This window comes from Maniola hyperantus, chromosome 10 (assembly GCF_902806685.2).
Source record: "Maniola hyperantus chromosome 10, iAphHyp1.2, whole genome shotgun sequence".
Lineage (NCBI taxonomy): Eukaryota > Metazoa > Arthropoda > Insecta > Lepidoptera > Nymphalidae > Maniola > Maniola hyperantus.
Window position 1 is genome coordinate 698,460 of NC_048545.1, and position 10,765 is coordinate 709,224.

A 10,765-nucleotide genomic window follows, 5' to 3' on the forward strand; every position below is an offset into this window, starting at 1 on the left:
AACTAGGCTTGGCTGTTGACTCAGACACAGATCACTATATACTAGTCTAGGTTGACTCAGTGGCAAATAATTTGCATGTACTACTACGTGGTGTATTCCTGTGTCGATGCTCAGTGGTCCACTCAAGTCACAGACTCAAGTTCCAGGGCCGTAAAATAAATTAAAAAAAAAAAAAAAAAACAGACTCAAGTGGTCCACCACAGAGTACTTTGTAAAATATAAGGTCCACGGGTCCACCACCGGGGTCCAAGGAGGCGGCCTTTAGGTTGGGTCATAGATTAGGTTGGGTTGTGGATCTGCGAATGTCATATTGTGCTGTCTGTCAAATCTGTGGTCAAATTTGAAATTTTTGTCAAAATCAAATTTTAAAAAAGCAGTGTTTTTAGAATTCAATACCAATGTCCAATACCATTATGTTAAAAGTACTCTGTGATTCAATACACTGTAGTCTGTGAATTCAATTAAAGTTTTAATTTTATTTAGAGCTAGAAAAATAATTTGCGTACGCTGGCAGTCAGTTTTTCATAGATGTAAATGGCCTAGGTCTTATTCACTACAAGGTTCTACAATGTCTGAAGATAACCCTGAGACTAACCAATCTACAAACAACAGAGAAGATAGGCCAAAACTCAAAATTTTAGCTTTTCATGCGTATCGTCAAAACGGCACAGTGTTCAAGAACAAGATAGGATCGTTCAGGAAAGCTGTGTCTAAATATGCCCAGTTAACTTTCATATCTGCACCTCACAAAGTTTTTAGTGAGGATGGTGGGAGTGAAGAAGGTATTTTGATTTTTAAGCTTCTAAATATCATCATCATCATCATGATAAACCCATCGCCGGCTCACTACAGAGCATGAGTCTCCTCTCAGAGTGAGAATGATTTTGACCATAGTCTACCACGCTGGCCATGTGCGGATTGGTAGACTTCAGACACCTATGAGAACATTATGGAGAACTCTCAGGCATGCAGGTTTACTCACGATGTTTTCCTTCATCGTTAAAGCAAGTGATATTTAATTACTTAAAACGAACATAACTCCGAAAAGTTAGAGGTGCATGCCTAGGATTGAACCGCCGACCTTGGATTAGAAGGCGAATGTCCTAACCCCTAGGCTATCACAGCTTCTCAACATACTTTTTCGTAATGTAATTTGTAAGTGTGATATGGCTTTTTTTATGCAAGCATTTGTATAGTTTCTTCAAGCTATTATTGGCTACACTAATCATGTTAGTTCTGTTTTCTAGTTGGCTCAAAAGTATTTTGATTACTACAAACAAATAGGATTATTGTATGCTGGAAGAATCCATAGCTTTTGGGGGAATTCTAATAAATTAAAATAAGTTATGGAATCTAATTAAGGCTAGTAGTATGTTATTAGAATTTGTTAAAATAAATTTTAAGGGACACTGACACACTGGTATTTATTATCTGATGCTTACCTCTCTGATGCGTGCATAGTAAATGCGACAAGTTTCTGTCAATTTCTGATAATATACAGCTGGCCTTAAAGAACTGTTGCTGATGTTTCAGAACTTTCTTTTTGTATATCTTTCTTTATGCCATATTGTAAGAAATTAGAAAAGAGTAGAATTGAAATATTTTTTATTCAAATAAACATTCCAAATTTCAGCCAAATCCATCCAGTAGTTTTTGCATGAAATAGTAACAAACACACATACATACACACACACACACGAACATAGTGTGATGTGATGTGATATTGTGAAGTGTGATTTTGTTTTCAGATTCCAGATCATGGTGGTTTAATGCAGAGGACAACACATTTAGCGGCAAGTGTCTGGGAGGACCGGCCATAGGGTTTGAAGACACGCTGCGGCTCATAGAGCGAGTGGTGGCAGAGCACGGCCCGTTTGATGGCTTCATGGGCTTCTCGCAAGGGGCCTGTCTTGTGGGACTGCTGGCTGCTATGCAGCAAAAAGGATGTAAGCTCTTAATTCGTTAAGCAAGCAGTTTTTGTATAAATAAATAACAACGGGCTGTTCGAGCAGCGGCGCGCAGTCTCAACCGCGACGCGTGCGCGAACTGACTCCTTGAAAAAGGACCCCAGATAGGTTCAAAACTAGTCTGGCTAACGTCGACTAAACACGTGAGTACAGCCGGGTGTAAGATATAATATGGAAATCAAACTAGCTTATGCTCGCGACTTCGTCCGCGTGGACTTATAATGAAAATTTAAAATCCCCATTTAACCCACTTAGGGGTGGGATTTCGAAAAATCCTTTCTTAGTGGACACCTAATCCTTACAAAGAACACAACTTACAAATTTCATGTCTCTAGGACTAGCGGTTTAGGCTGTGTTGATATATAAGTCAGTCAGGACTTTGAATTTTATATAACACTAGCTGATGCCTGCGACTTCGCCCGCGTGGATTTAGGTTACTAGAAATCCCGTTCGAACTCTTTGATTTTCCAATATAAAAAGTAGCCTATGTCACTCTCCAGGTCTTTAACGATACTATGCAAAAAATCACGTCAATCGGTTGCTCCGTTGTGACATGATTGAAGGACAAACCAATAAACCAAAAACCCAATAAACCAACAAACAAACACACTTTTGCATTTATAATATGTGTACTACTGATACAGAATAGGTATCATCCCTGAGAAAATTTGTTTTCACATAAAAAATAAAATGTGAAGCTTAGTCAGCTTGTTGAATTTGTTTTATCTTTTTCAGACCTACCATACACATTCAAGTTTGCAATATTTGCCTCTGGCTTCAGATCAGGGAGTTTGGTTCACAAAGCCTTCTACGATGAAGATATCAACCTACGATCCCTCCATGTTTATGGAGAAAGCGACTCCATAATTCCAAAAGGTGAAACCTTACTGATACTATAGTCGACGCATTTTAAACTGAGTCGTCGACTTATCTGTCTGCTTCGCTCGCACTTACAGGTCGTAGTTAAGTGCGAGCGAAACAGACACATAACTCGACGACTCAGTTTAAAATGCGTCGACTCTAATACTTTAACCGACAGTAATTCTAATATTTCAACCGTTGTGGCGGTTGCCACAGATGCAACTAGATGGCGCTATTCAATCGATAACATTTCATGACGTAGTCCCGAACAAATGTACCGCCGACAGTACTCTCACTAACAGAGTTTTCTGCAATCTGGACTATAATATATAGAAGTTTTAAGACACAACCGTCGCGTCGGCCCAGCTGACGCTATGCACAACCAACCGCTCGGTGGGAGAAATCTCCCTTTGGTACGGTCGATCCTGCATACCGCTCCCATATAACGTCTTCGGACAAGATTGAAAGCTTTCGTGCTAAATTGGCGTTAGAGATCAGTCACGCTACCAATGGTAGTAACGAAATCCGTTCCAAAAAAAAGTGCAGGCATCGATGGTGAGTAGTGACACACTTTGAAGCTATTAGTAGAAAAAATGATTTCTTATTTTCCTCAGTGTGACCTGTAACTTATGGATTGGGTCCAGAATCCATCTCTGATGGCATTTTCAGATACCTACCAATAAGTGACCAGGAAAAATTCATGGAGAGCTAGCACATAATTGCCTGCATTATGCATATAAAAAAACAGTTTTCTTTTACAAAAATAACATTGGTTTTTCTTTGGTGTACCTCTAAAATTGCTTGATTTAGTAGGTGTACCTTGAACGCAAAAAGTTTGCGGAACACTGAAAACCCTTCTCATTCTAATAGGGTTTGTTTTATTTACAGAAATGAGCGAGTCACTCATCAATTTGTTCACAAAGCCAGTGGTAGCAGAGCATTCTGGTGGACATTATGTGGCGTGCTCCGGCTCCATCAAAGATGCGTACCTGGACTTCTTCCACGATCGATACCAGGATCTGATAGAGGGACCGCAGAGGAGTAATAGAAGAAATTCCTAGACTAGATTTTATTGTTAAAATAAGTGTGGAGACCTATTGATAAGGCTAAAATAAAGTTAATTGAAATTATTATGAGCTTTTTTTTAAAGGTGTTAAAGAACAAAACCATAGCAGCCTCTGCAAAGCAAGCAGTAAAATTCATCACTGGTTTGTTTAAAAAGTAGAACTCTAAAAATTAGTTTTCGTATGCTGAATGGGTTTTGGTCTTTGCGTGAGTCTCGATTTTCATTAAAAAAATGACATTGGTCTGTGGATTTGACAGTGACATTTGGATTTTGGCAGTTTCTATTTTGTAAACAAAAATTGAGGTTAGGTATAATGTAGCACGTATTTTTAATTTAAAATTTCATTATTCTACTAAATTATCTTTCTAATAAATGTTTAAGTTATTGAGTTTGTAAAAAGGTACATTTTCTAATCATGTGGCGTCGATATTTGATGTGGTTTGCACACGAACATGTCGATTTCAGATACGCTGTAAGTGTTTCATTACTTTATCAAATATTTTAATCAAAAGTTAAGTATTTGTGTGTTCATTTGTTATAAATTCTTTCAGGAAATACAAAGCATACTATCACTATTTGATATGCCAATAAAATATATAGAAAAGCCTTGTATAAGCAAACCATATTGGGTTGTAGAATTACCATCAGAGGAGTGCGTAAAAAAGATCGCATCACGTTCAGTTTTAATAAAAAACTGCATAGAACTCTGGGCCAGAGCTAAAACTGAAGCTCGCTTACATGAAAACTTGAAAAGTTCCATCAATAATGACACAGGCAGTTGGATTTGTACAGATACATCAAATGATAGGAGTGATTTGCATATTTGTCCCAGCGAACTTTTAGAAGCCTGTAGTGATGGTGACAAATCATTTAAAATTGAAGTTGAGACTTTCTGTAAGCATTTTACTATGAGGGAGAAAGTTGAAAAAATTGAGGTAAGTTCATAATTTTTATTAACTCACTCACAATAGTTTAAACTCTAAAATAACCTTATAACCTTATATTTTATAGTAGCGTTACTATTGAGCCATATGTGATCCGGAAATGTGTGAATGTTTGTGGATAGGATCATCAAATCTATGTAATAAGAACTTGCTGGAACAAAATTGTTGATACATCTATCTTTATTTAAAAAATTATCATCTTTAAGCCATAAAATTCTGAATTGCAACCTAGAATACTTAGGTCAATATAATATCTGTAGGTAACTACTATACAATCTTATTTTATTTTATGATCTCAAGGTACATATACCTACATATTTTGTTTGTTATAGAAATTTAGCTACCTACCTTTGAAGGGTCCAGTGAAATTGAAAAACCCCGATGTTACCCTCTCCTACCTTGAGTTTTATGGTGTGGATCCCAACAATGTGCCTGAGCATCCACATGATTTGTTCTTTGGCAGATGGGTATGTGACAGAAAATTATTGTTACAATATGATATCCACAACTTCATCCAGGTGGATTTAGGCTCATTAAGAATCCCATGGGAACGTCATGTGAATAAAAGTATCCAATGTAATCCAGTAGGGCGATTGTCTGAAACCTGCATCAATCATTATTACAATCTCAATTGTTCTGATGAACAATTGAGCCAATCATGGCTGAATTTGTGCGATTCTTGTTGCAACAATGCATTATAGCCATTAACCAATTGCGATCGTGACATTGTAGCTGTCATTCTCCCGCAATCGCGCAGCAGGATGCAAGCTATCCCTGTATCAAACAGATGATGTCTGTCACTTTCATCTATGTGGATATAAATTTTTTAAGAATCTTGTGGAAAGTTTGAGGGCAAAAATCAGCCTATGGCTATCCCTGAGGTGTAAGCTATCCCTGTACCGAATTTTATCAACAGACAGATAATGGATTATTTATTACTAGCTGATAGCTGATGCCCGCGACTTCGAACGCGTGGACTTAGGTTTTTAAAAATCCCATGGGAGCTCTTTTAATTATACGGAGTAAAAAGTAGCCTATGTCACTCTCCAGATCTTTAACTATACCCATACGAAAAATCACGTCGATCCATTGCTCTGTTGCGACATGATTGAAGGACAAACCAACAAACAAACACTTTAACATTTATTTTCGTTGAGATATTCAGTTTTGTGGCCTACCTTGTTTACAGTCTTCATGCATTTGGCCCACAACTTTGAGTTTGACATGGCTGGCTTAAATTATTTTTGTAGGTAGCAGACGGTCAACGCGACCTCATTCAAGTGCACTCGCTGAAGAGACGTCAGTTCATCGGCAACACGAGTATGGATGCCCAACTGTCCATCATCATGGCCAATCAGGCTCAAGTGGCGCCCGGCCATACCGTACTCGACCCCTTTGTAGGCTCAGGATCATTGTTGGTGGCGGCGGCGCATTTCGGAGGTTTGTATACTTCATTCAAACTTATTACAGTACTAGCTTATGCCCGCGACTTCGTTGCATGGATTTACGTTTTTGAAAATTCCGCGGAACTCTTTGATTTTCCGGGATAAAAAGTAGCCTATGTGTTAATCCAAAGAATCTATCTCCATTCCAAATCCGTTCAGCCGTTTTTGCGTGATTGAGTAACAAACATCGAAACATCCACACTTTCACATTTATAATATTACATATTAGGATTAGGATGTGTTATTTATAGGTTTTGGGTAGTCTCAATGAAACGCAGTTACTTCATTACTAGCTATATTCCTACTGACTCATGCATCGCGCGGCTGCAACCGCGCACCTTTCATTTTCTATCTACCTACATCCTATAACAGGATGTAAGGGTGTAGGGTTAGATTTATTCATTTATTGCATGATTGTAAGTATAAGAGAAATGCTACATAGATGTAACCAGAACCAAAGGTGTTTGAAGTCACCAGTCACAAGATTTACACTGGCTCAGCTCAGTGTGGTAGACTATGGCCAAACCCTTCTCATTTTGAGAAGAGACCTGTACTCAGTAATGGGTTGATCATGATGAAATGGTTTTTTGATTAAATAGAGTTTTTGCAGGCTATGTATGGGGCTCGGACATAGATTTCATGATGTTGCACGCTCGCTCGCGCCCCACACGCGTCGGCCAAAAGGTAACAATGTATGTATTATACAGGCGAGAGGTACATTTCCCTTGACATCCCATGAGAGACCTACTTAAAACAAATACGTCCTTATCGATGTCCCAATTTGACTAACAAATTAGAGCAAGAGGTTGGACACTGTCCTACCTCTCGCTCTCGCTCGGCAGTCGAAGTAGGGTAGCGATAAGGTATTTGCTTCAAGTATCTATAGGTAGTTATACAACGTTAGTTTTAGTGTAAGCAAAACCTGAAAGTAACAGAATCGATTGGAATCATTTTTACAACAGCTTATATTTTGACCAAAAAATACTTTAAAATCCTGCAAGTTTGAACACCGCAGTTGAATGACCGCATACACCAGCTGATTCGAGCCGTGCAAGCGGGAGCGCGCACGATCGGCGCCAGCCGTCCCTTTCGCTCACAGCCGCTAGGGTGACCATGTTTTTGTGAGGACAACAACTCAACACACAAGCTTATAACTTCGTAAATTTTCATTAAATATTTTTGAAATGTTGTATGTACATTCTTTATGCAAGAATATTCGACACGTGTTCGATACTAAAACTAACGTTGTATATATGTATATATATTGTACACCAATAGCTTACATTCTAGGGGCGGACATAGTCTATTGTCTCAGAAAATCAAAGAATTTAAAGAAAAAAATATATAAAAAAATCCTAAATCCACGTGGACATCCTCTAGTCCATCCTTTATTACAATATGTAAGAGTGTCTGTCTGTCTGCTAGCTTTTCATAGCACATCCATTAAACCGATTGCGACAAAATTTCGGAACTTTTAGTTTCTGAAGATCAAGAGATAGAGACCTATAATTTAGATAAATTGCAAAATTGGTATCGTCAGGTACGTACGAAGGAGGAGAGTATAAGAGGCAACATGGAAAGCTACGGAACCAAGTCGAAGTATTTGGACGTCGTAGTGAGCGACTTCTCTTTGCCCATGTGGAGGAGCGATCTCAAATTCGACGCCATCATTACTGACCGTAAGTAGTATAATATTTCGATCACTTATTGTGATTCTTCTTCTTGTCTATAAGGTCTATATTTCATTGGTGTTTAGTACGATTCGAGCGTAAATGCGCCCCTGAAGTTTGCGCACGACGTTGCGCAGAACACACCTTTTGGGTGTGGGAGGTCGGGGAGGTAGCGGGGAGGGTAACAGCGCTCGTCTCGCTCCTACATTCCCGCCAGTTCCTTGATGCGTCTCTCTCGCGCTATACGTGTCTTGTTTGTTTGTACAGTCGAGTTGAGAAGTTACTTTGTATTGTTATACATAGTTATTGTTGTTGATTACTGATTTTTAACTAATACTAAGCCCGTTAAGTGATTTAGTTCTCGAGTGTACCATGCGCAAGATCGCAACGCTAGCTTCACGCAGACACATTTAAATTTGAATCGTACTGTACATTCGGTTTTAGCTTGCGCTTTTCTGAGCAAATGAATTTTGCCAATGCGATACGAATATACGATATTTCAGCGCCTTACGGAGTGCGTGAGCCGATAGAGAAAATCGGCATCGAGAGAGAAAACTACACCCTTTCAGAGCAACATCTAGCCAACCACATCCCGGCCAAAGTGGAGTACGGCCTGCCCCACATCTACAGCGACCTGCTGAACTTCGCCGCCTCACATCTCGAGCTGGGCAGACGGATAGTGTGCTGGTACCCTTTAGTCAGGTAAGGCGGTATAAAGTTACTAGTTTATGCCTGCGATTTGTCGGCATGGACTACGATTTTAAGTAGAATTTTCAAAAATCCTTTCTTAGCAGACATATAGCGGTTATAATAGCTATCTACATTCCAAATTTCAGCCCGATGCGTCCAGTAGTTTAAGCTGTGCGTTGATGGATCCGTCTAAAGTAGGAACTTCATATTTCACTGAATGGAATGAACTGGACCGGACCGGACCGAACCAAATCGTATGGAATAAGAATGGTCCGGTTCATTAAAATCTAATTTGGTCGTACCTAAAAGATTTGCTTCTGTTGCGCGTGCCCCGAGTCCCGTCTAAATTCTTGTATCCATGATTTTAGTATTTATAATTTGTGTCCTGTAGTACACTGGGCAGCCTAAGACACGATGTCACTCGTTCGTAAGTCCTTCGACCTTTTCACTTTTCCAGGTTCACTGAGTTTATCGCGCTCAGAACCTCTCTTCAGGTCTGTGTGGACGCGAGTTTGCCAAGGTTCGACGTGAAGAAGATTTGCTCATCATGCGTCTCCTCCGTCATCAACCTTTTTGCACTCCGAACGCTTCATTTATTGTAATTATTTTTTTCCGTGTCACATAGGCATACAGGTCCACTGCTTATTTCTCTGGTCTTAAGTACTGCCTCCCAGTCACTGTGTACACAATGACCTGAGGTATTACACCATTACCAGATACTGCTACAGAAGACTCAACATTGAGGCAACTTTCAATCCTATTTGCCTTCTCATTTTTATCAATACATGTTCTAGTTTTAGGGTTCTTTTCCTTCATTCTTATGTATATAATACTTGCCTTACTTAATTTTTTTTTTTCTGTTTCTCACTCCGTAGGGGGGTGATGTAGAGGTGCAACCTCTACCGTTACTTGGCTGGCAGCTATTAGGAAAACTTCGCAGCTGCCACACTACAATATTTAAATTTGGAACGCAGTGGAGAGTCCTCCTGGTCACGCACATTACAAGATTCCACATTCCCTATCATCCGCTCGTCACGTCAACATCTTCTACCATTGTATTATATAAAGCTCGCGAGCCCGTCTGTATTGTACATAACATATCAATTGTAAAGTGTAAAATAAACATCACTATATGTAGCTGGTTCTTCATTACATCAACCCTTCAGCTACAGTCCCACAACACCATGGTATTTATTTGTCAAACTGTGCAGAGAGGAGTACAAAGAAGAGCACTTGCCATATCACCCGTGCCTGAGGCTGGTGTCCAACTCGGAGCAAGTGCTGTCGAAGCTGACCGCGCGCAGGTTACTTACGTACAAGAAGATCAGCGAAGACGTGCCCGACAGAACAGTCGACCCTAACGCTACCGAACACAACTTTAGGTGAGTTTGTACACAGAGCACTTGCCTTATCACCCGTGCCTGAGGCTGGTGTCCAACTCGGAGCAAGTGCTGTGGCAAGCAATAAAAAATTAAGACTGTATGCCATTGGTGTATATTTGCTTTTATAAATTCCGCAAATGGCTATTGCGCTGGAACCATGTCTCGTTACTCATCGAAATGACGTCATTTGACGTATATTTAAGTAAAAATATACCATTAGCTCGAAACCTCAATCTAGTGCTGACGTCACAAAAATGGCGGCTACGAACATTAGCAATTTGCGGGACTTGATTATAGTCGGCATTAGGTTGCGCTTTTCTGCGCAAACGAATTTTGCCGATGCGACTTATAAAAGTGGCACTTTACTATTTTACATCAATATACTGTAGTGATGTCATTGGAACTTTAATAATGGTTGAAAATGTAATAGTAGGCTTTGTTGCAGGGAAAAGTACTTCACAGTGGGGGAACTAACGAGGAGAGAGAGAAAGGAGAAGCGAGCCAAGGAGCTGATAGCCAACTCGTACTGGATCGAGCTGAGCAAATGTAAAAACACTTAGTTTTAGCCCAATAAATAGGTTATTAACTATACTTGTGGTTTTATTTACTACTAGCCCTTAGAAGTTGAATATTCAAAAATCCTTTCTTAGCGGATGCCTACGTCATAATAGCTAGCCGTCCAGTAGTTTGAGCTGTGCGTTGATAGATCAGTCAGTCAGTCACCTTTTCCTTTTATGTAT

General features: G+C 39.6%; 2 protein-coding genes across 3 annotated transcripts; both read left to right on the forward strand.

Moving 5' to 3' along the window:
• The first annotated feature begins 244 nt into the window (after positions 1–244).
• On the forward strand, positions 245–3,959 carry LOC117985997 (esterase CG5412). Its single transcript, XM_034972800.2, has 4 exons — positions 245–782; positions 1,749–1,946; positions 2,703–2,843; positions 3,717–3,959. The coding sequence occupies exons 1-4, from the start codon at positions 569–571 to the stop codon at positions 3,887–3,889; spliced, it is 726 nt and encodes a 241-aa protein (XP_034828691.1). The 5' UTR covers positions 245–568; the 3' UTR covers positions 3,890–3,959.
• A 203-nt stretch (positions 3,960–4,162) lies between these two features.
• Positions 4,163–10,616, forward strand: LOC117985995 (tRNA (guanine(10)-N2)-methyltransferase homolog). 2 transcript variants are annotated; one of them, XM_069501607.1, is made up of 9 exons: positions 4,163–4,366; positions 4,446–4,829; positions 5,171–5,305; positions 6,089–6,278; positions 6,894–6,967; positions 7,824–7,962; positions 8,457–8,655; positions 9,855–10,025; positions 10,459–10,616. In XM_069501607.1, the coding sequence occupies exons 1-9, from the start codon at positions 4,310–4,312 to the stop codon at positions 10,583–10,585; spliced, it is 1,476 nt and encodes a 491-aa protein (XP_069357708.1). In that variant the 5' UTR covers positions 4,163–4,309; the 3' UTR covers positions 10,586–10,616. The 2 variants fall into 2 exon arrangements, with proteins under 2 accessions (XP_069357708.1, XP_034828688.1); XM_034972797.2 differs by having other exon boundaries at positions 4,165–4,366; positions 10,471–10,616.
• The last annotated feature ends 149 nt before the right edge of the window (positions 10,617–10,765 follow it).

What these genes read in the sequence shown, in the direction of transcription:
- LOC117985995 (XM_069501607.1), top strand. Translation starts at nt 4,310, where the DNA reads ATGTGGCGTCGATATTTGATGTGGTTTGCACACGAACATGTCGATTTC. An exon ending in AGAAAGTTGAAAAAATTGAG is followed by an intron (nt 4,830 to 5,170) that starts GTAAGTTCATAA and finishes TGTTTGTTATAG; the next exon opens with AAATTTAGCTACCTACCTTT. An exon ending in ATTTGTTCTTTGGCAGATGG is followed by an intron (nt 5,306 to 6,088) that starts GTATGTGACAGA and finishes TTATTTTTGTAG; the next exon opens with GTAGCAGACGGTCAACGCGA.
- LOC117985997 (XM_034972800.2), top strand. Translation starts at nt 569, where the DNA reads ATGTCTGAAGATAACCCTGAGACTAACCAATCTACAAACAACAGAGAA. An exon ending in GGATGGTGGGAGTGAAGAAG is followed by an intron (nt 783 to 1,748) that starts GTATTTTGATTT and finishes TTTTGTTTTCAG; the next exon opens with ATTCCAGATCATGGTGGTTT. An exon ending in CGACTCCATAATTCCAAAAG is followed by an intron (nt 2,844 to 3,716) that starts GTGAAACCTTAC and finishes TTTTATTTACAG; the next exon opens with AAATGAGCGAGTCACTCATC.